We start from the raw sequence: 27,168 nt of genomic DNA, 5'->3' as shown, positions 1-27,168 counted from the left end.
GTGTGAATGAAAGTTTAGTGATGCTCTATTTTAAACAAGGTCTTGAGTTTAATTATAAAGAGATTTTTGCAAGTTTCTGAGCTTAGTGTCTCCTCTCCATTTTGTTTGAATGAAGCATGAATTGTGAATTAGTGGAGATTTAATAAATATACATTAGCTTCCATATGACATCCGGTTCTAGTGGTAAGGAATACTCTGTGGTTTCTTTTTCCTCCTTAATGTGATGGTAATTATTACTGATGCCCCATGGAAGAGAGGGCCTGTCTAAGCATCCAAAATAATGGTCCTACAAACCCCATTTTTTCCTGTTGACTAGTATTTAATTTTCCTGTTTCAAGCAGTTTTCTATCAAAAAATTACCTTAGCAGCTATACCAAAATTATTATTCTAAGGTTTTCAATCCCGGATTCACAGGAGAGGACTCGCCTACTTGTCTACAGTGAGAAACCTCTAGTCCTGGTGTGTTTAACAACCTGCTGTAGCTGATTCATAGATGGCTATGAACAGCAAACAGTTGCAGTGCAAATGTTGTCTTAAGGCTTCTGACATCAGAATTTGAAGTGCTGATGGTGTGAGGGTGGATTCACTCCACGTCAACAACTTAGTCCTCTACAGGGAAAGTTCAGTTGGTGTAGTGGGATGTGAAGAGGGACCATACACTCAGATGTCAACTGCTCTTCCATGGCTCTGTAGCGTATCCTGAACAGAGTGGAGTGTAACAACTGGTGGGCCAAATCTCAGTCAAATTACTGTGAACCAGTTTGCTGTACAGTAGTACCTTTGCTGCAGTGGAAGCCCAAATAATAAGTTCCATAGTTCTCCTGTGCCTATTTTGAACCTGCATTTCTTTGTGTTAAACTTGTGTTTGAGTAACTCGTGTATTGATAGTGAAAAACATTTGTCTTTTCCAGTACTCAGTCTGCAGTGAGCCTTTAATTGAATTGTCCAACCCAGGTGCCAGTGGGTCCTTATTTTTTGTAACTAGTGATGACGAGTTCATCATCAAAACAGTTCAACACAAAGAGGCTGAGTTTCTTCAGAAGCTCTTGCCGGGTTATTATATGGTAAGTAATTCAGGACTGTATTTTACCTGTATTTTTTCTGTTTCATGTCACAGTGCTGCAGATTCTGTTTCATTTGTTGTCTTTTAATCTTTCATTTGCTTTATCCATATTTTTCATAATACTTTTGACATTTTTTTGCCTCTCAGCTTTGTAGCCTGCACGTCCATCAGAAAGAATAGATATAAATCAAGAATATTTTAAAGATAATAAACACTGTCCTTTTAGCATTCAAGAAAAAACTGAATGTCATCCTATGATTTGATACAAACTTTGCTTCTAATAAGCTAGTAACAAAAAAAAAAAAGTTTCTAAATTTCTAATTCAAATTTTCTTCTCCATATTGTGTTTGTCTACCCTCTGCATTTCACTCAGAGTGGACAGAGAAACTAGACCAGTCAGGTTCATTTTGTTTCTGGACTGCTTCTGTTTTAATTTCTCATATATTAAAATAATTATGTAAAATACTTTTATCCATATAATTTGTTCAACATGTAATTTTTAGATTGAGCTTTTTGGAGGCTAGTTCTACGTTGATTGCATTGGTTTTTGTGGGTTGGTCATCTGAAAGGGCAAAACATTCATCCAATTTTAACAAAAACCACTCATACATATGAACGGACATTCTTCTGGGTGGTATGCAGAACTTTGGAATGTTATACCCGTCTCTGACTTTTCTTTTTAGCTTTATTACAAAAACACTTGAAAAGTTACTCTCTGCCTTGTGCTAAAAATGAGGAGTACTGTTTACCTTACATTATTTTTTTTATTAGTGGTGTTATTAGGCTACAGTAGTGTGAATTCACTGTTTGTTTAAAAAAATACCCACTGAGAGCATCAAAAAGAGCAATGGTGACAGGTACTTCATTGATAATCAGCTTGGCATAATTTGAGTTAATACAAGAAAATTTAAGGCCACTTTGCTTTGTTCCTGGGGTCTTCATTCTCACTGCTACCATATGCAAGGTGTTTGAAAGTGTAAAACTTAAATCACTGATAATTTCTTATGAAAGTGCTTTCTTCCTGTAGTTGTATGTTTTGACTAAGTAGTAAGATTGTAGTTTTTACCCTTCTTGCTTTTTAATGAAAAAAACTGAGAATAGTTGTATTCAGTAGGAGAATTTTCTTTCTCGCCTCTCTGATCCTCTCAGAGTGAATTTTTTGCCTGTTGTGGAATTTGGATTATTTCACACTTTTCTGTTTTGATGGTCACTTGTGGTTCTCCACACTCCTGTGGAGATAACCTGGTCATTTGGCACTAACCCTCAATGTGAAAAGCTTTATGGAGAAAGGAGTTCTGCTTTTCAGAATCCGAGTCAAGATAATGAGAACTACGTTTGACCCAAGCTCCTTATGGCTGGGGGAATGCAAAGCTTGTTCAGCACAGAATTAATTCATTAAATCTTCAGGATGCTTTTAGATTTGGCCTAGTCTGCTCTTTCATGGGATGTGAGAAACCTGGAATAAATCCAGTTAATACTCTTCTCTTGGCTTATATAAGTTCCGGGCAAAAAGACTATTTTTGTGATAGCTTTCTGATTGCAGACCCACAAACAATATCAACTGGTCAAATAAGCTACACTGAATAGGGAAACATGCAGTTTTCTTCTTGTTTGTTAATGTCCTTGGGTATTAAAAAGAAACTTTCTTAAGCATGGAAGTTTATTGGAAAGATATGTATTTAACCATATATCTTTTCTTCTAGAATCTGAACCAGAATCCAAGGACTCTTCTTCCCAAGTTTTACGGGCTGTACTGCGTTCAGTCAGGAGGCATTAATATTAGAATTGTTGTAATGAACAACGTTTTACCACGAGCCTTGAAAATGCATTTCACATATGACTTGAAAGGCTCGACATACAAACGGAGAGCATCAAGAAAAGAGAGGGAGAAGTCAAACCCTACATTCAAAGACTTGGATTTCTTACAAGACATGCATGAAGGATTGTATTTTGACTCTGAAACACACAGTGCACTAATGAAAACACTACAGCGGGATTGTCGAGTGAGTAATAATTACTTACTACTTAAATTTCCGTGTTCACATATGATACAGATTTACCTCAGGAAAACAGAGAGCAGGACGTAGCTCTGAATGTTACTTACCCTTCCCATTCCATGCAACGTAATTAGGAAAGATTACGGATATCAAGGCACTGATGAAGCCTGTGTTTTAGTTAAGCTGTTGGGATCTGAGATCATAGAATGGGATATCCTGATCTGGAATGGGTCCATGAGGGTCATCAAATTGTGACTTCTGACTCCACACAGGGCAATCTAACATTTAAACCATATATCTGAGAGTGTTGTCCAAATACTTTTTACACACTAACAGGCTTGGTGCCATGACCACTTTCCTGGGGAGCTTGTTCCAGTCATTGACCAACCGTTAAAGGAAGAACTTTTTCCTAATATCCAGTGAGAACTTGCCTGAAGCAGGTTGGAGCCTTTCCTCCACATCCTGTCACTAGACATCAGAGATCAGTGCCACCCTTTCTGCCCCCATCATGAGAAAGTTTTAGACAGCAATTAGGTCACCCCTCAGTCTCAGCTAAGCTGAACAAATTTAATATCCTCATCTGCTCCTCACAAGTTATGCCCTCTAGGATTTTCACCATCTTTCTTGTCCAAAACTGCACACAGAACTTGAGTTGGGGCCACAGAATGCTGAGTGTAGTGGGACAATCACCTGTTTCAACCAGCTGGCTTAATTGCTTAATGCACCCCAGGATACAGTTGGCCATTTTGGCAAGCAGGACGCATTCCTAACTCATTGAGCTTACCATCCAGCACAACCCTCAGATCCCTTTGTGCAGAGCACAAAGTTCTGCTATACCTGCTTTGAGAATTGCACTGTTCCATCTGTGGAAACACAAGACGAATATAGAATATAGTCCGGTAGAGTGTTGTTTTAAGTTATCATTCTTGCTTTCCATTAATTTGGAGTTTTTAATTATTTCTATCTGAGACACAATACATAGTCCTAAATAGTAATTTATTATTTTTGTAAGAATAAACTGTGTAGAGCTGCAAACTCAGTACTGTTGGGTAAGTCTGCCTCTTTTTAAGTTAACAAAGAGCTAGGGAGACTGAGTTGAGGAAGCAGGCCTGGTGGCAGCAGTCTTAGTTCTGGAGCAAATTAACTTCTTCCTTAGCTGAAATACCATACTTAATGTCCAGATAACATTTTCAAGGCAGGAGAGGGATACCTGCCATTGTCCTTTGAGGGGACCTTGATGAATGGATTCCGTGCATCTTGCAGACAGGGAGAACTGCTGCAAAATGGGTTTTTCTCTGTAGCAGAGGCAAGAAAATAAAAAGTAGGGAAAAGGGGAATTATTCAGGTCTCTCAAAGTTTCAGAAGATTCACAGGGGTTGTGAAAAGAAAAGATTGGCTTTGTCTGAAGAGAATCCTGAGAGTTTCCTAATTAAACAGCAGAAAGGGTGAACTGAACTCATCACACAGAGTAGACCTGAACTTCAGAGTTTGTTGTTCACTGCCACCTGCAGTGCAAGATGGAAAGCCTTGTTTTTGTACATGAATAGTACTTCTTGTTTAATTATCACAGAGGTCTGCAATGCCTTGTGCTTGGTTTGTAAAACTGTGTGACCTAATATTCAGCTGCATATTCAGTATGAGACATTTATCTAACATCACACATTTTTCTTTCTGAAGGCTTTTGCAGTGAGCGTTTCCTGAGCTCCTGCCATGTGTGATAACACAGAATGCATCGGTGTGGTCACATCTGGGGATCTGGATGCCCTTTTGTGCTTCCCCCCACTTGCCAAAGGCTACTTGCCCAGTCAAATCCTGCGGAGGGAATCTATTATATAGAACATAATAAGCAGAATCTAAAAGAATTTCCAAATAAAATTAGTCTTATAAATATTAACAGAAACAGTTATGCTCATAAATGAGACCAAGAATTAAGTTTTGTGACACATAAGCAATTACTAAGTAAAAGCAAAGTCAGTAAATGCATTGAAGATAGTTTAAAGTGCACTTGTGGATTTCTTTTTTTTTTTCTTAAAGATGCAGAAAATTAAACTCCATGTCAAACTTAGTTGCTGTTGTCTTTTGCTATAAACAGATAATCCTTCAGAAATTTTTTCTGTGTGGAGGAATACTTACGTGGGGCAAAGGATAAGCTATGGTACTAAGTTGTGTGTTAGGTACAAGTACCATACGTACAACTCTTTATGAGAGGCTAGAAGGGAATTAATTGTAGGATTTTATTTTTTAGAGTTGATAGGGCACAAAGTAAAGCTATGCATCCTTTCCTACTTGTTTGATCTTTGCTGGAGCTTTTAGGCAGTTTAATAAATAAAAATTACCACTGTACTGGGCAGAGAGCACAGGGAAAACACTTCTGGTACAAGGAATTAATAGTCTAAACACAAGTAACAGTTGGCCTTTTGATCACTCCATGTTAAAAACTAACAGTTTTTTAAAGGTACATGTCCAAAATTATTGTCAGAAAGGTACGACAGCATATTTCATCAGAATACGGCTCAGTGTTTTGGTTATGAAAACACTGTTAAAGTCTTCCCTGTAAGCCCTTAAAAAGAATCCGTACGGAAGAACTGGCAACTGTTTATTAAAAGAAAATAACGGAATCCCTTCTATAACTGGGAGTATTTTGGCTGTACAGAGATACTACTCTACACACTATTTCTCATCTAGTTGCCTAACAAAGCATGTAACTTTGAACAAGAAACATGGATTTCAGGAGAATAGGTAATCACAATATTCTGTATTGGTAAATCTTTGCTTCGCACACTCACTCAGGTATGGTATGTTCTTGAATGTCAACAAATCATATGCAGGAATTTGGGGTATTTGAATAAAAATAGCCTGGTTGTGTTTTTCCCTTTCCATCTGCTGCTGCATCCCAGAGAGAAGAAAAAATTGAAAAGTGCTAAACAGAGGAATGCATGTAAAGGTAGTTACCTCTCTCAATTGGGTAAATGGAAAAAAAAAAAAAGAAGTTTGTTCCTATTGCTCATTACTTTGCTGTTAATGTCTCCTTAGTAAATATTTACCTGTAAGCAGTGGGATAGCCTCCTTTTGTCAGTCATTTCCCACTATTTCTTCCTTCTCTTGCATAATTCTTCATGTATATAAATACTAGACATGAAAAAAGCTATCTGTGCAAATCAAACAGTTTTTATTTATCCTACAAATTGGGTTGAAATTCCCCAGTAAAGTTGCAAAGACACATACTATTGTGAAAACCAAAGTTAAGATTTATTCCTCATCTGTTCGAAATACCGGGGGAAAGAGGACCAGATTTTGTAAGAGTCTGTGAACTTGATTTGTTGTTGAGTGCCACAAACTGATGCCGACACAGAGGCTACCAGCTGTCAGGTGCTTCCATGACTTCCCCCCCAGGGTTGAGGGGTTTTTAAAAGAGACCAAGGGTTCACACGTGGCGCTCGCCTCAGGAGCGGCTGCCACAGGACCGTGTCTTAGAGCGGAGATGAGAATAGCACCCTCACCGTACCCATGAACTGTTACTGGGATCAATGTTTACAAATTAACTGGTTTATTAATGAACGGCCACACTAAATGGCAAATGGCTACCAGGGATATATGCAAAAGTACTGTGCCCTTAAGATGTTCTCTCTGAGAACCCACCCCTTTTGTACTCTAGTCACCCCCTCTCCAGGCAGTGTCACCACCACAATGTATGAACATACTCATGTTCAGAGCCAATTGGCATCCATGAGTCCCAAGTTAAGGTTGTAACTAGTAGAGGTAATTCATAACTTGTTGTCCATCCTTCCTGCCTTGTATCATACTTGTTGTTTTGCTTTCATTTGTCCTTGAGCAGCAGGCCTGGTTTTGGTCCCTTACCTGGGAATAATGAGCAGAAGGTCTTTGCTGGCTTAAAAGGAATTTTGTTTACACTTATGTTGGGAAGAACAGTTTCCCACACTTAAGGATGACTTTTTTTCCAAGCGAAGGGTATTTAAGAGCTGCCTTTTAAATTCTTCTCAATTAACATGGTAACCTTTGGGATCCACATTTAACACTTAATTTACAAAAGTTGTTTCACACAAACTGACAAAGCAACTCTCTGTAAAACCATGGAATTTTGTCTTGCAGTTGTTAGATTTTCTGTCTCAATAGAAAGGGTATTTCTAAAGCTATCCATTGAAGTGCTAATGACCTACACATAGGCAAAGTATGAATGTTTTATGATTTCTCCCTGGGGATATCTCTTATAAATTCATGAAGGTGGAAAAGTGTCTTTTCTCTAAATATGGATGTTACTAAGAAGAGTGACTGAAATAAGCTTTACTGTTTCATTCTTCACCTCTTTCCTTGAGGTATGTCTTACTGAAGATAGGGAAACCAAAATGTTTCTAGACAGAACAGTAAATTTTTATAGTGTGTTTTTTCATTAGCAAGTTAGGAGACTTATTAGATTTCTCATAGGAGTATTGTCAGGATTATTTATCTGGTAAATCAGGATTATCTAGCTAATATTTCCACACTATCTGGAGGATTAAACTTTGTGAACACCACTTTTTTGTCTGATGATTAGAATAGGAGTTGAGTCATGAGGTTTTTTTCTTTCTCACTGCTTAGAATTTTTCAGGACATGAAGGACAAAATGCATTGCTGCTAAGACTTTGTAAGTAGAATTAGAAACCAAACCACAGAATTTAGCTTTTTGTATTATGGTATTTCCTTTCTGATAATTTTAAATGGAAATTGAGTTGATTTATTCCAAAGTTGTACTTTATCAGAATTCTTTTGAAATAGCTTGATGCAATACTGGTATGATTTCTGTTTTGTTTTGTTGGGGTTTTTTGCTGTTTCAGACACTCCGTAGCAATGACTGGAAATTATTCTGTTGCTGTAAAAGCAAAAGGCATAGTTCATTACGGGTGCTCTCTACATTTATAATAATTTTGTGCAAGTGTTGAGGAATGTTCTAAACAAAAGTATGTGCTTACCCGGTTTTCATTTGTAAATTGACTTTAGAACAATTAATATGTTGGCACTTGTTTTGCGAACTATCTGTTACAGAAATCTTGTGTGATCAAATTTACTCATTGGATTTTTCAAAACCCATAGTAGTGGCAGGGTTTTATTTGATTTCTTCTCTCTTTTTCTGCCTCAAGGGGTCTACACAGATTATTCTTTAAACCAAGTAATGTCAGTAACCCATTTCTTACCAACAGTAGTGTTGGCACAACTTCAGGCTGTATTGAACTGCAGCATGGGGCTTCCACCACCTCTCTGGGCAACCTGTTCCACTGTTTCACTGCCCTTATAGTAAAGAACTTCTTCCTAATATCCAATATAAATCTACCCTGCTCTAGCTTAAGGCCATTTTGTCCAATGGCTACACACCCTTGTAGACAGTTCCTCCCCAGCTTTCTTGTAGGCCACCTTGAACACTGGATTTAGAATTATCTCTTCGGATGTGTAGACTTCTTTTTCCTCATATGCTTTCACAGACCATGAGACTTTTCCTGGTGATTGCCAGCAAATTTCATTTTGCATTTTCAAAATGTGACTAAGAGTTCACAAGACATAGGAGCGGCTGCCACAGGACCGTGTCTTAGAGCGGAGATGAGAATAGCACCCTCACCGTACCCATGAACTGTTACTGGGATCAATGTTTACAAATTAACTGGTTTATTAATGAACGGCCACACTAAATGGCAAATGGCTACCAGGGATATATGCAAAAGTACTGTGCCCTTAAGATGTTCTCTCTGAGAACCCACCCCTTTTGTACTCTAGTCACCCCCTCTCCAGGCAGTGTCACCACCACAATGTATGAACATACTCATGTTCAGAGCCAATTGGCATCCATGAGTCCCAAGTTAAGGTTGTAACTAGTAGAGGTAATTCATAACTTGTTGTCCATCCTTCCTGCCTTGTATCATACTTGTTGTTTTGCTTTCATTTGTCCTTGAGCAGCAGGCCTGGTTTTGGTCCCTTACCTGGGAATAATGAGCAGAAGGTCTTTGCTGGCTTAAAAGGAATTTTGTTTACACTTATGTTGGGAAGAACAGTTTCCCACACTTAAGGATGACTTTTTTTCCAAGCGAAGGGTATTTAAGAGCTGCCTTTTAAATTCTTCTCAATTAACATGGTAACCTTTGGGATCCACATTTAACACTTAATTTACAAAAGTTGTTTCACACAAACTGACAAAGCAACTCTCTGTAAAACCATGGAATTTTGTCTTGCAGTTGTTAGATTTTCTGTCTCAATAGAAAGGGTATTTCTAAAGCTATCCATTGAAGTGCTAATGACCTACACATAGGCAAAGTATGAATGTTTTATGATTTCTCCCTGGGGATATCTCTTATAAATTCATGAAGGTGGAAAAGTGTCTTTTCTCTAAATATGGATGTTACTAAGAAGAGTGACTGAAATAAGCTTTACTGTTTCATTCTTCACCTCTTTCCTTGAGGTATGTCTTACTGAAGATAGGGAAACCAAAATGTTTCTAGACAGAACAGTAAATTTTTATAGTGTGTTTTTTCATTAGCAAGTTAGGAGACTTATTAGATTTCTCATAGGAGTATTGTCAGGATTATTTATCTGGTAAATCAGGATTATCTAGCTAATATTTCCACACTATCTGGAGGATTAAACTTTGTGAACACCACTTTTTTGTCTGATGATTAGAATAGGAGTTGAGTCATGAGGTTTTTTTCTTTCTCACTGCTTAGAATTTTTCAGGACATGAAGGACAAAATGCATTGCTGCTAAGACTTTGTAAGTAGAATTAGAAACCAAACCACAGAATTTAGCTTTTTGTATTATGGTATTTCCTTTCTGATAATTTTAAATGGAAATTGAGTTGATTTATTCCAAAGTTGTACTTTATCAGAATTCTTTTGAAATAGCTTGATGCAATACTGGTATGATTTCTGTTTTGTTTTGTTGGGGTTTTTTGCTGTTTCAGACACTCCGTAGCAATGACTGGAAATTATTCTGTTGCTGTAAAAGCAAAAGGCATAGTTCATTACGGGTGCTCTCTACATTTATAATAATTTTGTGCAAGTGTTGAGGAATGTTCTAAACAAAAGTATGTGCTTACCCGGTTTTCATTTGTAAATTGACTTTAGAACAATTAATATGTTGGCACTTGTTTTGCGAACTATCTGTTACAGAAATCTTGTGTGATCAAATTTACTCATTGGATTTTTCAAAACCCATAGTAGTGGCAGGGTTTTATTTGATTTCTTCTCTCTTTTTCTGCCTCAAGGGGTCTACACAGATTATTCTTTAAACCAAGTAATGTCAGTAACCCATTTCTTACCAACAGTAGTGTTGGCACAACTTCAGGCTGTATTGAACTGCAGCATGGGGCTTCCACCACCTCTCTGGGCAACCTGTTCCACTGTTTCACTGCCCTTATAGTAAAGAACTTCTTCCTAATATCCAATATAAATCTACCCTGCTCTAGCTTAAGGCCATTTTGTCCAATGGCTACACACCCTTGTAGACAGTTCCTCCCCAGCTTTCTTGTAGGCCACCTTGAACACTGGATTTAGAATTATCTCTTCGGATGTGTAGACTTCTTTTTCCTCATATGCTTTCACAGACCATGAGACTTTTCCTGGTGATTGCCAGCAAATTTCATTTTGCATTTTCAAAATGTGACTAAGAGTTCACAAGACATCTCAGTGTTTTGTGTAAAAATATTTATACTTCCATAGTCTTAATCAAAATGACATACATGGAGTTACTTTATTTGTCACCTCTGCAAAATCATGTTCTGTTCTTGTTCACATAAAAAAATGTACTGTTGACTCTTGATTCTGTACCAAAAATTATAACATTATCTTAGGGTGTTGTGTGCCAAAACATACCATAAATCATGATCTGCATGAAGTAAAAGAGAGGTGAGTGGCACAGCATCTCCCTCCTGGTCACTTTCCATTTTTCTCCCTCCACTCAGCACTGCTCTTCTTATATAAGATACTTACCCCAGTTTCTGTCTGCTAACAGTTTGGTTATATTACCAGATGTGATCACAGCTTGTCTAGTTCAGATTTGCATGTTAACGTGAACTATTACTTCCTTCTAATGGCAGTATGCCAGACTTCATAATGATGTCACTGCTGAGAAAGTTAAGAAACTACCTGTGTGTGGAAGAAAAATGAGAACTTGCCTACTGACAGACAAAGGTGGTTGGTAGAGCTGGAAGAGAAGGCTAGCTGGTTGACTCATATTTCTGAAGTAAAACTGCATTGCAGTTCAGATGGACCTTGTTTAGCTTAGTAAAGAGAGATGCATGATTTTTTGTACCCAAATCCCACAGACTGTTAATGAAAGGGTTGTAGAAAATGCAGTTATTGATGTTTGAAAGTTCTCCAGACTGCTTTCTTCATTATAAACAGGAGACAGAGGAGTGGTAGAGCGTGATCTAGGTAAAAATGCTCTGTAAAGTCTGGAACGTGCATTAGAGGTTACTTTTAAAATGTATTTAGTTCATGAGTACATGGTAGAACTATTAATTGGTTATTTGCTGGAAATAAAAAAGGTCCTGACTGGACATACCTTCCTTGACTACAAAATAATACCAGGTTACATTTCAGCTATGCATCTTACTTTCCCATTTGTAACAAGAGCATTGAGCTAATAAGGTAACTAGCACTTTGACTTATCTGGAAAGAGTAAAAAAAATATTAAAAAGAAAGCAGAAGAGAACCTTGTGCTTTGAAGGCCTACTTTTACTTGGGTTTTCAAAATGCTGCTGTGTAATTCATATCGTATGTAGTCTTTTTTTTTGTTTCAGTAAGCATTTTCTTCTTTTCTGATAGGTTCTAGAAAGTTTTAAGATAATGGATTACAGTCTGCTACTGGGAATCCACATGCTGAAGAGTAACTTGAAGGAAAAAGAGGGAGAGAGTTCTCAGAGCACATCAGACACAAAACGACCTGGAGGGCAGAAGGTTCTCTATTCCACAGCTATGGAGTCAATACAGGGCCCTGGGAAGTCAGGGGACTCACTTAGCACAGAGACAACAAACACGTAAGTACTGTAACCTGCTCTTGAGATATTAAAACTATTAAAACTTGCACATTCTGTTTCTCCACTCTGCCACTTGGGGATAAGAGGCAAAACATTCAAACATACACCATGTTTCAGGAGTTGAAGGCCTTTATTTTTTTATTCCTTTTCTTCCCCCCCCCCCCCAAAAGCTGGAGCAGCAAGATTTTCTGTAGAGCAGGAAATTCAAACATTGATTAGTAAACTGATTATCTTTAAATACACAATATCCATGTAGGATATTTCCTGAGATAAAGAACTTCTCCTTTCCTCCTATTTTTCTACCTAGCAAAAACTGCAGTAGAAATTTAATTATAGACACAATAGTCACTCTGTTGTTTCCTTTAAAATACATAAAGTGTTAGTGATAGCATTATGTTCACCATTTTCATTCTATATAATCAATCCTTCATTATAATGAGGACTTAATTACAAATTAAGGAGTTATTGTGCTGGTTCTCAAGGAAGCTGTCTAGGTAAACACAACTGATGGTATAGAAACATGTACTTAAATCTCCCACAAAAAAATGGGAGAATTGGGATATTTAGCATTATGAGAGTTTCCGTATGTTCAGAACTGTGTAATTTTAATTAGAGCTGAGTTTCACCCAGATTTTACAGCATTACTCATGTTCACACAGAAGATGGTGAATGGTGGCAGCAAACACTGGCAGTTCTGGGAGTTGTGTTTTGGGTTTGTTTTTTAACTTAAAGCCAAGGCTGATACAGGTCATCAGACAAAGTCTCTGTGGTTGTTAATTATGGAAATGCACCCTGGACACCCACATCACTGGAGCTGATGTAGTGCTGTCGAGATGCTGAGCAGAGTAGTACGGCTGCTGAAGCCTCCTGCAGCAGTCGAGTCCTTCTCGGCGCTGTGTCCTCTTACATATTGAAATAACTGGTAGTGTGGCAGATCTCACTGATGTGGATGAAAATAAACCTAAGTCTTACAAAAAAGACCCTAGGTCAGTCTTCTGCTTTGTTTCATTGTAAGGCCATGCAAGGAGGCATGAGGATGATAATGGATACCCAGCAGCAGTAGCTGCTGCTTGTGCTGGATCGAATTTCCAGTCACAGCTTCCAGGAAAACCTGACAGAATGTAGTTGTGTAAACCACTTAACACTTCTGAATGTAAGACTGGTTAATTGAGCTGAAATTTACACTAACGGGGTTTTAAAGTAATTTAAACTCTGCTTATTCTTACATGGTTTCCTTTTTGCCTAAAATAATAAAAAACCTCCCCCCCCAGTAAAAAAGAATTAAAAAAAAAAAGAGAAAAAAAAAAAGTAAATGGGATAGTGGTCCTGTTTTGCTGGGGAAAGGGACTACTGTGCTTTAAAGGCAGGATGGCATATATACTCTCAGCTGTGTCTTTGATAGCTCTTTCAGGTTTGTCTTAGTTTTTTCTCAAACTGTTAATAAAGATCTGGACATATTGCATGTGTTGGATCTTCAATCTCTGTTTTCATGGTTTGTGCATCAGTATCAACAGAAGCTTACAAGCTAAAAATTAGATTTCAGTTTCTGATTCTAAAAACAATAAACCTTTTTTTCTAAGAGGTGGAATAGACCTTATAGCAGCCTTCCAGTACCTGAAGGGAGCCTAAAAGAAAGTTGGGGAGAGAAATTTTACAAGGGCTTGTAGTGAGAGCACAAGAGGTAATGGTTCAAAACTGGAAGAGGGGAGATTTAGGTTAGACATTTCAAAGAAATTATTTAGTGTGAGGGTGGTGACACACTGGAATAGATTGCCCAGGAAAGTTGTGGAAGCCCCATTCCTGGAAGTGTTCAAGGACAAACTGGATAAGGCTTGGAGCAACCTGGTGGGAGGTGTCCCTTCCCATGCTGGGGGTTTGGAACTAGATGATCTTTAAGGTCCTTTTGAATTTGAACTATTCTATAATTTTCCATAGAGAGGGTCTTAGAAAGAGCACCCTGTTCTTAAAGGTGATAGCTGGGTAAATACTCTGAACCAAGTGGATATCTAGGCAGCTTGGTACTGTTACCTTTTCTGTCACTAATCTGTCTGTAAAGAAATTTTGGAAATGCATATACTCTAAATTTTTAATGGAAGATACACAATACAGCCTTTTTAGAGTTAATGTGCAGGCTCTCTACAGCTTCATTAGATGTGATCCATAAAGTGACAAAATTCTCTTTTAGCTAGGCAAAATTACTTCTTTTCCTTACTAATAAAATTATCTATGTTTTTTTCCAATTTTCAGATAATTTAAATATTTCCAATCCTATCTAAAAGTTATCCTAAAATATTCTTTGTTCATAATGGATATTCACCACTGGATGCCACATATTTTAGGTTTGCCATTTAAAATCAGTTGTATACCAAGTGACCTACATTTGACTGACTTTGCACTGTGGCATATAGCTTTAATGTTGTGTATATTTTTGTGGGGTTGCAAGTAGGTACAGTTCACCTGCTAATTGATGATCAGAGATGTCTTAAAAGATAAACTGATGTATGTTTTTTGTTGTTTTTTTTTCTCTCAGAATGGGCGGTATTCCAGCTAAAAGCCACAAAGGAGAAAAGCTGCTTCTATTTATGGGTATTATTGATATTCTCCAGTCTTACAGGTAAGTTGAATTTCAAGTTTTTCTTGAGTAAGGTTTCTGACATGACTTATGAATGCAGAAATATTACAAAGCAATTCTGATTTTGTATTTATGTGCTTAGGTTAATGAAGAAACTGGAACATTCTTGGAAAGCTCTTGTTTATGATGGGGTATGTACATTTTATTTTATTTTTAACTGCTGATACTTCAGCTAATGGAAATGTAACTTATCTTGACCAGGAAAGATTTTGCTTTGATATCTGTAGTCTACTGTGTGGTTTGGGCTGTTTTTGCCAAAATATTTTAGGTCTGTTTGCCAATATATGCCCTGATTTTATTTACTGATCTTTCAAAAAGCCACTCAAATCATAAGCCTGTCCTTATGTCTTAAGCAAGACAGTGGCCACTTAGCAGGACATGGATGAATCTGTAACTGAAAAATGTGCACAGTGTGAAAAAAAGCATTTAAAATGCTAGGAAGATTTTACAGAAAATGGCTGAATAATTCATAATTTCATAAATTAAATATGCAAAGAAAAATTCAAGAATAATTAACCTTTAAAAAGGAAAACCTTGAGTTAAGAGTTCACTTGGTTTTCAGTATGCCTGAAATGGATAATACCATTTATCTGAGGTGTCCAACTTCTTTCTTGGGAATTTACTTGAGAATTACTTATGGAAAATGTGACTGAGATTTTTTTTCATTCTTGTAGGATACTGTTTCAGTTCACCGACCAAGCTTTTATGCGGACAGATTTTTAAAGTTTATGAGTACGAAAGTTTTCAGGAAAGTTCAAGGTAAGAAGGTTGTCATTTTTACACTTGTAGGTATTTTTATAATAATTACTTTGTGACACTTCTCTCTTACCAATAAAAGAATCTTTTCAACATTACGTGTCACTTGCATTGCCAGAAGTTGAGTTTCTTTACTGGAGTTGATGGCATTATACTCTAATAGTAAAATTACAGAGAATCATTTGCTGTGTATTTTTTGTCACGTTAGGAGCATCTGAAGGTAAAGCAGGTTCCCTTTCATTAGCGTTGATAAAAAGATAAATGTAGTGATCTAATGATATTTCCAGTCCTGTGTCTCTTATTCTTAGGTGTATTTCAACTGATTTTATCTAATCTGCAAAAGTAAAGATTGTCCCTTCCAGCTCAAATAATTCTGCAATTCTGTGAAATACAGAAAAGAATTATGACAACCACAGAGGGTTCAGTGTGTGTACAGTAAGGAAGTCTGTAGGGAAGACCTGAGGAATATACCAACGAGGCAAAGATGAGTGCATGTGGTTCACTGTGGCCTGGGCTACTCTTTGGGGGAAAGCTGTTCTGGTTATCTGAGCAATGAGGATTTTTGCAACAATTATGGCAAGTGGTATAAAACCTTATCATAAGACATACAGATAATTTGTTTAAAAGGTGCTTTCCTGCTAATTATTTTATAAATCTGTAGATATGCTGAAATGTCACTTTTTTTCTTGTTTTTCTAGTAAGAGAAGGAATGTTTCAGCTTAGTCTCTAGGAAACAGTGTTTTGTGAGTTTTACCACTTTTTATAAAGCAGAGTTCTTAGCAAATAAATATAAATTGACTGCCTAAAACTATATGGTTTATAGAGGAATTTATACTCTCAAATGGATACTAGTTAGCAGTTTACAGTTCTACTTGTAAAGTAGAAGGTGTTGGAATTGGGTATCAAAATGTGGTATGGACACTTGGTTCATATACTACAGAAAGGGTATTGACATGGCATTGTGTCAAACTGATAGGAGGTGTTCTGTAATACCTTTTTGCCAGTGTGGTGCTGTTCTTTTAACATTGTTTTTAGATTTCTGGAGTGAGAAACATGGCTATGTGGTTAGAGGTAGAACAAAACACAAATAAAGGATAGAACTAAATGAGATTTAAGTGAAACAAGATTCACTATAAATACTAGCATAAAAGTAACAATTTAAGGTGTAAATCTTTCAGAAAAGGATGATTAATATAAAAACAAAAGAATCTTATATAATATGACAAAGTATAAAACAAAATTAATCTGAAAGGAGAAACAAGCCTTTCAAAATCCTACAATAATTTTGCCAGAGAGCTGGTGGGAACTCTGTTGTCTGAGACAATACTAAAGGGAACTCCTCTGCACTGATAGAGAGCAAGGAGTAGACAACTTGATAATTCTGTCTATTGAACAGAATAAATACCTCATGTGGCTATATATGTTTCCTGAACATTTGAGTCTTTTTTCAGTTCTTTCTCATTCTGACTGCTAGATTTATGTCAGTACAAGACACAACCCATTTTGTATTTGAATACAGGGCATCATGCCTAATTGTCTCTCTAATCTTAATTTGCCTGTCTCGTTTTTCCAGGCTATTAACCTGTTTTAATATCCTACTCTTCTTGATCTTCTCTGCACACAAGCCTATTAATCTTCTTTTACATAGATTAGTGGTTCAAATGCATTATTATACTTTCATAAAATAAAGAATTGGGAGTGTTCCTGCCTTTAGGAAAACTGTTTCTAAAGTTCAAGTTAGACATTTCAGTTTAAACTCTTAAACCCTGTTCTGAATGTGTGCTTTTTCCCATAGTGTGCAGAACAAACCTCCATAAATAACAACAAAAACAGAATGAGAAGATTAAGCCTTGGGCAAAGGCTAGCTCAGCAGCTATTTACTGTTACAACAATGTAATGGAGCTATTGATCTGTTTCTCTTCTTCAGTCTTTAGCCAAGTGGTTTTGATGCTTTTAATTTCAATTTTGTAGTAGGGCACAATATGAACTAATGTAGTGTGTCTCAAGTAACCTTGCAACCAATGCAAGGAGGTCAGCAGCTGGCAGCTGATCAACACTAAATGAACTGTCTGGCATCTGTCTGGAGAAGAACTACAAATGGGGTTCATGGTTCAGTAACAGTGGCAATAGGCAGTTCCTAGAGTTTCACCCAAAATGCCATTAGAAGTAGGCAGGGCCTTCTAAGAATTACGAAGGAGTTACTCATACCAGAGTGCTCAAGCCATCATAATTTTTGACATGTTTATTTTACCCAAATAGGATGTTTCACACATGTCACTGAAGTGGAAATTCTTCAGTAGCACATACATCATTATACAGCAGTAGTTCACAGCTCAAGGAAATTATCATAACCTCTCAGAATACTCCAGATGTCTTTTCAGTTTTTCTGTCTTCTCTTTTTTCTCTGTATTATTATGTCTCTGATTACAGAGATTGATACTCCATAGGAGATTTGTAACTTAGTGGTGTCAGAATTTAACTGACTTGATCTTTTTGATCCAGTGGGCAGGAAGAAACCCCAGAAAAGGACAACACGTCTTCACTCATACATGAAATAACAAAGTCTTTGGCTCTAGTTTAATAATTGCTTAGTGGGATTGTATCTGGATGTATTCTCATCTGTATTCAGAAACTCCAGCTTTGTAGATAGCTTGCTTTTTTATATGCTGTTAAAGATGTGTAGGTACATAAGATGACATCATTCAACACCTATTTTCATTTGATAATGCAGCTTTAAAGTCTTCACCTTCAAAGAAACGGTGCAATTCTATCACAGCCCTAAAAGCAACTTCACAAGAAATAGTATGTGCAGTTAGCCAGGAGTGGAAGGATGAGAAGCATGGCATTCTTGCTGAAGGACAAAGCTATGCCAGCCTTGATGAAGAAGGTAATATATTTCAAATCAACAGCTTAAACAGTGTATTTAAAGGAATTTAGTATAAGCTCTAGAAGCCCTGTAAGCTTCCCATCTGACTGATCTTTCTAAACTTTAGTCAGGTTATTCTCCTGGAGAGAGTTGTTAGTCGTATTTAGCAGAATGGACCTTCAGGAGCAAGATGGTGTCAGAATTAAGGTTATCGTTTGATGTTAATATTTTGGATTTCAGGGGATCTTAAAAAATTGTTCCAGCCCAGAGTGGAATAAAACCAGAGCTACTGCTATGCTTTTCATTGACATTTAAACAAACATGTCACAGGAAATGTTTCAAAGCTTAATTCATTGTTCACAGAGACTTTCTGAAAAGATACAAGTTTGCCCCTTTCAGAGCTCATGTGCAGCCAGGCTCAAAGACAGCTGTCTAATCTGAAAACTGGGCCCTGGTATTGTGACACCAGTCCCAAAAATTATAAAAATTCGCCAGATATTCATACCGTTGTTTAATATTTGAGCTGTGTTCTGCTGACTGTACTGGCTAGCAGCTGAAATTTGTCCTGTGTCCTTTAAAGGCAAAAAACCTGGAAGTATATATGTGTTTGATAGCTGTGTGGTGGCAGAGGACCCTCCCATTGAAGCCACAGGGTTTCAGGCTATAGCTCACTTGCTCTCCAACAACCTTTGTATACCAGAGCACTGGGGGTGGCCAGACTGCAGTCTTAATCAACAGTTTAAGGCTAAAGGATTATGTGTGTTTATTCATACAACCACTTAACGTTTGTCCTGCTGTCCTCAAGTGAGGACTGCTGTAAGAACAGGTTTGCAAAAGTGGCAGATACAAAGTAATTAGATATAAACATAAGGTAATTTATTAAGGTGATAGATGCAACAAGTTCAAGAAAGCAGTTGACAAATGTACTGACAACAACAGTACTCTTAATAGATGTTAATGTTGCTAGCAATAGTAATAATTTAAAAATATACAATACACAGTACACCTGGGGATGCTTTCACCCCTACCCAAGAGGTGAAAATCATGATATCTCACCCAAGGAGGTGTCCCTGCCTGAGGGGAAGAAGAGAGGATCAGGCCCATTGACCTGTTCCAGTGCAGATGCTTTTCTTGAGCCAAACAGAGGATTCACAAACTAATTTACTACCTTTTGATGAAGAGGGACTAGTGTATTGATGGATTCTTAACAAACTAATGCTTATTAATTAAGAAAAGGTAAGGGAGGTGCCCAGTGCCTGCTTTCTATGTAAATTCAAGCTTCGTTAATGCCCAGGACTCACTTCACATGCAAATCACCACATGAAGTCAGACAGGTTTGGATCCAGGCCTGTATTGCATGACTTCTCTGACTGTGGAGCCTCACTTCACAGGTCATGCCCAGTCTGGCCATTAGACACCTGGGTTTGAGGACAAGCAGACAGGACAGCAATGCATTCCTTCCTGCCAGTGAGCTGGGCCTGTCCCCCCCACTGGACATTAATTTGCCTACTTCTCAGGTCCAAGGCCAAATACAGAGTTAAGCACTGCTCATCTTGAGCTCCTCTGCACAGCTGCTTCTAAGAAAGTTAAAGAAAGCAGATTCCAAGTTCTGTTTTCCCATACCCTGTAATACCAGAGAGTGTGGGCATGGACACATGAATATTAGGATGTCACCTATTCAAACATATTAAGAACCTTTAAAAAGCTGTTGAAAGCACTATGTGACTCCATACATTTGCATAAAGATCCTTGCATTCAATTTGAAATCAAATTTATTGATGTTGTTCTTCATTTTTGTTTGTATAGTACTAGCTTCACGCCACCGGCCAGATCTAGTGCCAAGCACTCCATCTCTGTTTGAAGCAGCTTCATTGGCAACCACAATTTCTTGTTCTTCCTTGAATGTAGATGAGCGTTATCAACATGATCAACCTATACTTTATTCTAGCAGGTAATGTTGTATATGTGGTTTTACTAAAAGTCTGACAGTGTGTGCAATGGAAGGGGGACTTGGGAGAGAAGAAAAAGTAGAAGAGGCAAGTGTCTCTATAGCTCAGTCTTCAGCCTCTCCAGTGAAGGAGGGGTGCTATAATCCCATAGGATTTGTTGTGTATTTGTTTGTTATTTGTTTCTTGTATTATGACTGGGGTCACAAGTTAGAAAGCAAAACATAGCAAACATGTTATAGCATACTTGGAATTTTTGTCGTGGTCAAAAACTAAACTTGGCATTAGAAACTTGCTTAGGCCTTAGTTTGTGCCATAAATCAAACTACATTAACATCAGGGTAGGAAATATTTGTAACTTGGCTGTAGCCTGGAACAGCTGGAGAAAACTGTGATGTGCTAGAAGGAGGGACCTACTTGCAAGCTGAACTTTATTCTGAATGTACAGTGTTGAATGGTCTGCTTTAAGTTCTTTAGAAATTAGAGTTTTCTGAAGTTAATTTCTTTGAAACTTCACCCATGGCTGTGATGAGAGCCTGTCTGATTTTTACCCTGCACCTAGGCCACTGTAACCCACAATATGAATACAGGCTGGGGGAGGTCTGAGAGCAACCCTGTGGAAAAGGACCTGGGGGTACTAGTGGATCAAAAGCTGGACATGAGCCACCAATGTGTAGTTGCAGCCCAGAAGGCCAACTCCATCCTGGGCTGTATCAAAAGAAGTGTGACCAGCAGAGCGAGAGAAGTGATTCTGCTCCTCTACTCTGCCCTGGTGAGACCTCACCTAGAACACTACATCCACCTCTGGTGCACCCAGCTCAAGAAAGGTATGGACCTCTTGGAATGTGTCCAGAGAAGGGCTGTCAAAATGACCCAAGGGCTGGAGCACCTCTCTTATGAGGGAGTTGGGGTTGTTCAGTCTGAAGAAGAGAAGGCTCTGGGGGGACCTCGAGGTGGCCTGAAGGGGGTCTACAGGAAAGCTGGGGAGGGACTTGCAGTGAGAGGATGAGGGGTAATGGTTTTAAGCTGAAAGAAGAGAGATTTAGGTTAGAGATCAGGCAGAAATTCTTCAGTGTAAGAGTGGTGAGACACTGGAACAGGCTGCCCAGAGATGTTGTGGGGACTCCATCCCTGGAGGTGTTCAAGGGCAGGTTGGATGGGGCTCTGAGCAGCCTGCTCTAGTGGGAGGTGTCCCTGCCCATGCAGGGGAGTTGGAGCTCAATGATCTTCAAGGTCCCTTCCAGCTCCAAACGTTCTGTGATTCTGAGAGCATCTGTGTATGTGCCTGTACTCTACTTTGTACACCTGACATGTGTTGTGTTGTGTGCTTTTGCCTGCTTGTGATCTCTTTACCATGTGTCATACTCTAGAACAGCCATTTCTTTATCTGTTTTTGTCAGGAGGAGTAACTGCTGTGGGCCCAAGTATCTTGAATTTTCTTTGAAAAAATTTGTAATCCTGCACTACACAATTCAAGAAGCTTACTTACGTGCCAAGTTATAGTTCTTTAAACTGCATGTTTTCCAAAGAGATGAAGTTATTTTAAAAGACATCTAGAGGCAGTAGGATTTTAACTCCTGTTAAAAATTGTCCAACTACATTTTTGTAAGAAGTAAAATTACTTGCAGAGTTACTTGATCAAAGTAATACTTGCAGCTTCTATTTTCATCAAGTTGAAATAAATCTCACTGATGCGGCATCTTCCATAGGTTTGGTGTTTTGGTGTAAAGGACTGGAATGAGGCATGGTATGGGGTGTAACAAAGATGAAGTTTTAATTACAGAACCATCACAAATGCCTCTACACCCAAAATGCATCTACACAAGCTTTAGGAAATAAGATTACTAATGAATACACATTAGTAGAAATAGAGGTCCATCAATTCAGCTTCTCTTAGTCTTGTCTAGTTTGGGATAAAGTTAACTCTAAGACTTCAGTATTCCATGATATTTTAGCTAGTTTTAGCTTTGCTAGAAACAAGGTTGTTGGGTACTGTTTGTTGGGGGGGGGGGAGGACGACTGTTATTTGCTTTAAACATCAAATAAAACTACAAAAGTACTTTGTTAGCATCAGTTAGCAAAAGACTTGTGGAGTTGTCTGGATAAAGGGTTCAGACTTATTGCTAGTAAAACATTTCAGATACTCTTTACTCACCACAAATTATTTGTAAAGAAAAGCTGTTACTAAGTCTGTGATCTTTTCCTGTAAATATATTCCAGAATAATGCTAAAATAGGTTTTAGCAGAGCTCACTTTATGTATTTAGACTTGTTTACTCTCCAGTTGTGATCCAGTCTATGAAAGAACCTAAAGTGTACTACAAGTTGTCAGCTATACTTTTACCCTCCACATCTTTATCTTACAAAATCAGATTGGAACTGTAGTGTCTGCAGTCCAGGTTTGCACACTGTGAAGTCATCTCTACAACAGGATGTGGTTCTCTTAACACAGCAGACCTTGCACCAGCATTTATAGATGCATGTGTCTTTCTGTGTCATATGCCAAAAAAAAAGACCTTACCCTGTAGCCAGGAGATCTGCCACAGTAGCTGACCAACTAACATCCTTGCTTGTCTTTTGGCAAGGACTTGGTGGCAATTTTTTTTTTTTTTGTGACCAAGTACTGCTTTATGTCACAATCTCAGTATGTACAATTCACAAGTATAGCTTTCCTGTGATATCTAGGGGCTTTCTTTACGGTTTAAGAAGGCTACTACATACTTGATGTTAAGCTAATTTCCCCAGTTCTGGGCACTTGCTGTTTGGTGTCCACCTCTGCTTTCTGCATTAGTGCAGGCAGGTCCTTCCTTCTTCATGGCACTTAAGTAATACATCCAGCTAAATTTGTATTTATATTTTTATGGTACACTTCAGGCCTCCCATGGAAAAAGCTGCCAGGGAAATAAAGCCACCACAAACCCCATCCTGCGGTGACACAGAGTTGTAGATGTCTTAGATTTCTCTCACTGGGAGTTCTGCTTTTGAGTATTACAAAATACTGTGTTGCAGGACTTAGCACTTTGCCATTTGTCTCTTACAAGCAGAAAGCCTGGAGCTGTCTTTGAAACAAAGCCTGAACCAATTATTTGTTTACAAATGTGAGCCTGCTGTCAGTCTTTAAAAATGCAATTGACTATGATACTCTGCTTCAAGTTGTTTAAGAGAACTACAGTTTGGCATCTTCTTCATTAGGTTTTTTCCTTCTCCTCCTTCAGTGTCCTGGCACAAAGTAGAGGGTACACTAATATCCTTGTAACCAGTCAAAAGGAGATAATCCTGTGTGCATAGTAATAATACAGTATCTGTACAGTTTATTGACTCCTATTAATTCTGATAAGCAGTATGTGCCTATACCTGTGAGAAGACAGATGCTGTTATTTGCCTCATTAAAAAGAGAACAATGATACTTTCATACACCTTGAAGCTCACACTGTCTTTTTAACTTTGGTTTTTTTTCAGAATTACCCTCAGTTTCTGTCAACCATTAATGGAATTTTCCTCCAGGGACAGTGAAATGGCATTTTATATGAGAAAGGAGCTCAGCGCCATCTGTCCTTGAGGGTGATTAGCGCTCGTTATGTAGGAAGCAAGGAGCTGCTGCTGCCAGTGTGGTTAAGCAGACCGACGTGACTTGCTGAGCTGGAGCTGGCTCCAGAGATTTTTATCATGTGAGGAGGGTTTATGTTAGACCCGACTTGGTACAGATTGGAACTAGCATAAATGATTGGTAGATAATGCAGAGCAGCACTTAGGGATTTGTCATAAACATACAGTTTATTAAGAGTGGTTTTGCAGACTGACAGCTGATTATTTTTCACCAAGTTATTCCTCAGTCCTTGAGGAGTGAGAGGAAACTTGAAGCATTACTCAGGGAGTATGGAGGGGAACTGGTAAAAGTAGTGAATGGAGTAGTGGGGATGAGAAAATGGCTGTATTTTTCAGCACAAAAGGAACTCTATCTAAAAAAGGGAAGGAAATAGGAAAAAATGGACAAATGTGTTACTCAGCAAATGTAGGCTTTCATGTTAGAAGACAGCTGGTTTCTGTTCTATGAAACTATTTCTCAGTGAAGTGTTTCTTTCATAAGCAATATCAAGTGTCATTACTAAGAGAATTGGCAATTTATTGCTTCTATTTAAATTTTCAAAGATTTTCCACTCCTCAAATCGATTTATATTTGATGCAGATGTATTTTAGTACCTAAAAAAATCTCTTTTTCAGTAGAATATATCTAATTTTGAAGTCCAAATGCATTTCTTTGAAAGGTTTTGTTTGCTATATCTTAGAAAATGTAATACTTACATGTTATATCAGATATTATTTTTATAGCAGAGGTGTTAACAGATTTTTCCTCCCTCCAGATGAAGTTTTCCTAATTAGTACTGATGAATTAAATTACAGATTAATATTCTAAATGTCCAGAGCAGTATGACTGTTGTCTCAGTTGACATTGCTTATACAATTGCAAAGAATAAAAGAAGGCTAATAATGTCTTTGCAGGTGCTACTGGAAGTGTTTTAAACACGAGTTTCAAGATACAACAGAAAGTCTCTTTCCAAAGTACTTTCAGCAGATGTCATGGCTTCCAGTCAGTAACCCAAACAAAATCCCATGATATATAAAGGGGTACTTTACCTCTCTGTCTTTAGAGCAAAGCCAAGACTGAAGGCGTACATAAGGAAGATTGCTGAGTTCTTTTTGTATGCTTGAGCCTAGGAAAACAATTTATGTGAAATCTAGTTCTTGTTTCTCTTTATGTGTTCTGTACCTCCTTTCTGTAAGATGTGTATGTAGTATAGACTTGTGCCTTCTCTTTCCTCCTCTTCCTTTTCTGTGTATTTTTCAATTGTTTATTTTCCTTACCTTTGCATTGCTTTTTTTCGGTGCAGACTACTTGAAATTTTGGAAGGCTTTGAGGCTTTTTTGTTTTCCTTTTACACAGTCAAAACTTTCTGGAATGTCCAAACTTTGAACAGAAGTGTCCCATGACTTGATATTTTATCAATCTTTTCAAAAACAGTTTGGAAAATAAAAGTAAACTCTTCTGTTGTTTCAGTGAAAGAGACTTTTAGTTATTAGTTCCCAGTTGTAAGGAATACTGAATCACACCTTTTACCACTCTGGTTTTCCATGTAATCAAAATTTTGTGTCTAAGTTTCAATGTTCTGTCTATCCACCCACCACTTTTAGCTTCTGAAGCCCAGAAAAATGTGTCTGAATCTGATTCAAAGAGGATTCAATCTATGCAAGATTCATGAAAATAATCAGCTAGCTGAAGGAAAGAGACTTGAATGCTTTAGTGCTAGGAACAGATGCACTGAGACACTGGGGGAATCCCCTGAGGAAAGAGAAAATTTTACTATGATTGAAGAAACATGTAATTGTGGCTTAAAGGCTTTCCCAGTTCTGCTGTGATTGAATTACTTTTGCTTCTTTTTATTTTTTTTTTCTTTTTTAATTAAGAACCAAGATAAAATAGGGGGCTTTAGCAATGGGACAGCAACAGCACAGCTGCGCACACTCATGGTGGGCTAAGAGGGAGCAAGTAACTGTAAAAATGGGTGGAGGGGAGTTACTTAGCTTTTTAGTCTGAAAATTTCAGGATGAGAACTATGTGCACTGTTTATACTGTACAAAACATCTCTTCCACTGAAGTGTTCTTTCTGATAAACCACGTGTATAGGGATTTCTCTTGTTCTCTCCTGTGCCTGCCCACAATTTCTCTCCCCTACCAGAAGTCTGCATAAATCTGGTGACCAAAAAAGCTGATTGATAGTGTTGCAGAAATTTGAACTTTAAGTTACCAACTGCTGGCAGCATGTGTTGCTGTTAAGAGATTAATTACTAGTTCTTGTGGCTTTTTTTTTCATTCCTTTATGCAGAAGTTTCTTGGAGTTTGTTTATGAAGTGCTTGTTTCCTGGCATTTGAATGCTTGTTCTGGACACACATAAAAATGTAGAATTTCAGTGTCTGGCCTTCAAATATGAAGTGTAAAGCAAATCTGGATGATGCACCTATTTCATTCACTCACTGAAGTATACCTAAATTTCAGTGGTTTAAGCCTCATACATAGTATGATGGTCTCTATCTTGTGGACTTCGTAGTCTTAAGAAAGATTAATCTGAAATTTGCTTTTCCTACTAGCTTTTCACTGAAGTCTAGCTGCAATATGAGTTACTTGCATAGCCATAGGACTACTGTATAATCCCTGGAATTCAGTGTAAATGGTTAAGGAGTCCTTAGTGTCAAGAGTGGTTAGTTAGTATCAGTACCAAGGGATCACTGGAGCACCTAGATTTCCTTAAAAAGAAATACAGTTCTTCCTTTCAGCTTCTCTGAGCCATTTACACTTAGTCTTTTACTCACTGAGGTATTAGGGAATCTTTAATAACATACTAATCTGGAAAAAAGTGTTGCTTTGTTACAAATTTTATTTAAAGTAGTCTATGTGGTTATAATGCTGCTCTGCTGATGCATTATTTAAGTACAGGAAACTTCTCTTAATACATTTTTTTTCTTTGTGTAGGTATTTAGATTCAATATTAAATACCATATAGCACATAAGAATTCAGAACAAGCATTAACTCCAGCAAAGCAAGGAGAGCTGACTGATTCTCAAGACGGCCCACTGATGTTCTGAGGCTTGTGCATAAAACAAAGGCTAGAAACTCCTAACTAGAAATTATTAGTTACTGTGGCAAAAGTAGATACTTATATTTTGCCATCATCAAATTTGTGCGTATCAGAGGTTCTGAGTAATTTTCAGTACTTGAGCTGTGAAGGGTAGCAAGAAAGCAGTAACAAAGATATTTTTTTTAGAAGATCTAGCTGGAGCATTTCCTTAATAGAAGTCTGTAAAATAGGCAAGTATTCTGTAAAGCAGAAGCTCTTT

General features: G+C 37.8%; 1 protein-coding gene across 1 annotated transcript in view; it reads left to right on the top strand.

Annotated features, from left to right (window-relative positions):
* The window catches only part of PIP5K1B (phosphatidylinositol-4-phosphate 5-kinase, type I, beta), a 59,425-nt gene that overhangs the window by 24,678 nt on the left and 7,579 nt on the right, over positions 1 to 27,168 (top strand). The window contains exons 4-11 of the mRNA XM_010008490.1: positions 912 to 1,064; positions 2,767 to 3,066; positions 11,865 to 12,076; positions 14,607 to 14,690; positions 14,791 to 14,839; positions 15,383 to 15,467; positions 18,196 to 18,351; positions 20,137 to 20,281. Of these exons, the coding sequence (XP_010006792.1) occupies positions 912 to 1,064; positions 2,767 to 3,066; positions 11,865 to 12,076; positions 14,607 to 14,690; positions 14,791 to 14,839; positions 15,383 to 15,467; positions 18,196 to 18,351; positions 20,137 to 20,281 (1,184 nt within the window). The remainder of the gene's footprint in view (positions 1 to 911; positions 1,065 to 2,766; positions 3,067 to 11,864; positions 12,077 to 14,606; positions 14,691 to 14,790; positions 14,840 to 15,382; positions 15,468 to 18,195; positions 18,352 to 20,136; positions 20,282 to 27,168) is intronic.

This window comes from Chaetura pelagica, unplaced genomic scaffold, assembly GCF_000747805.2.
Source record: "Chaetura pelagica isolate M959 unplaced genomic scaffold, ChaPel_1.0 scaffold232, whole genome shotgun sequence".
Taxonomy (NCBI): Eukaryota; Metazoa; Chordata; class Aves; order Apodiformes; family Apodidae; genus Chaetura; species Chaetura pelagica.
The sequence above is the reverse complement of the archived record's forward strand: the minus strand, read 5'-3'. Positions and strand labels throughout refer to the sequence as shown.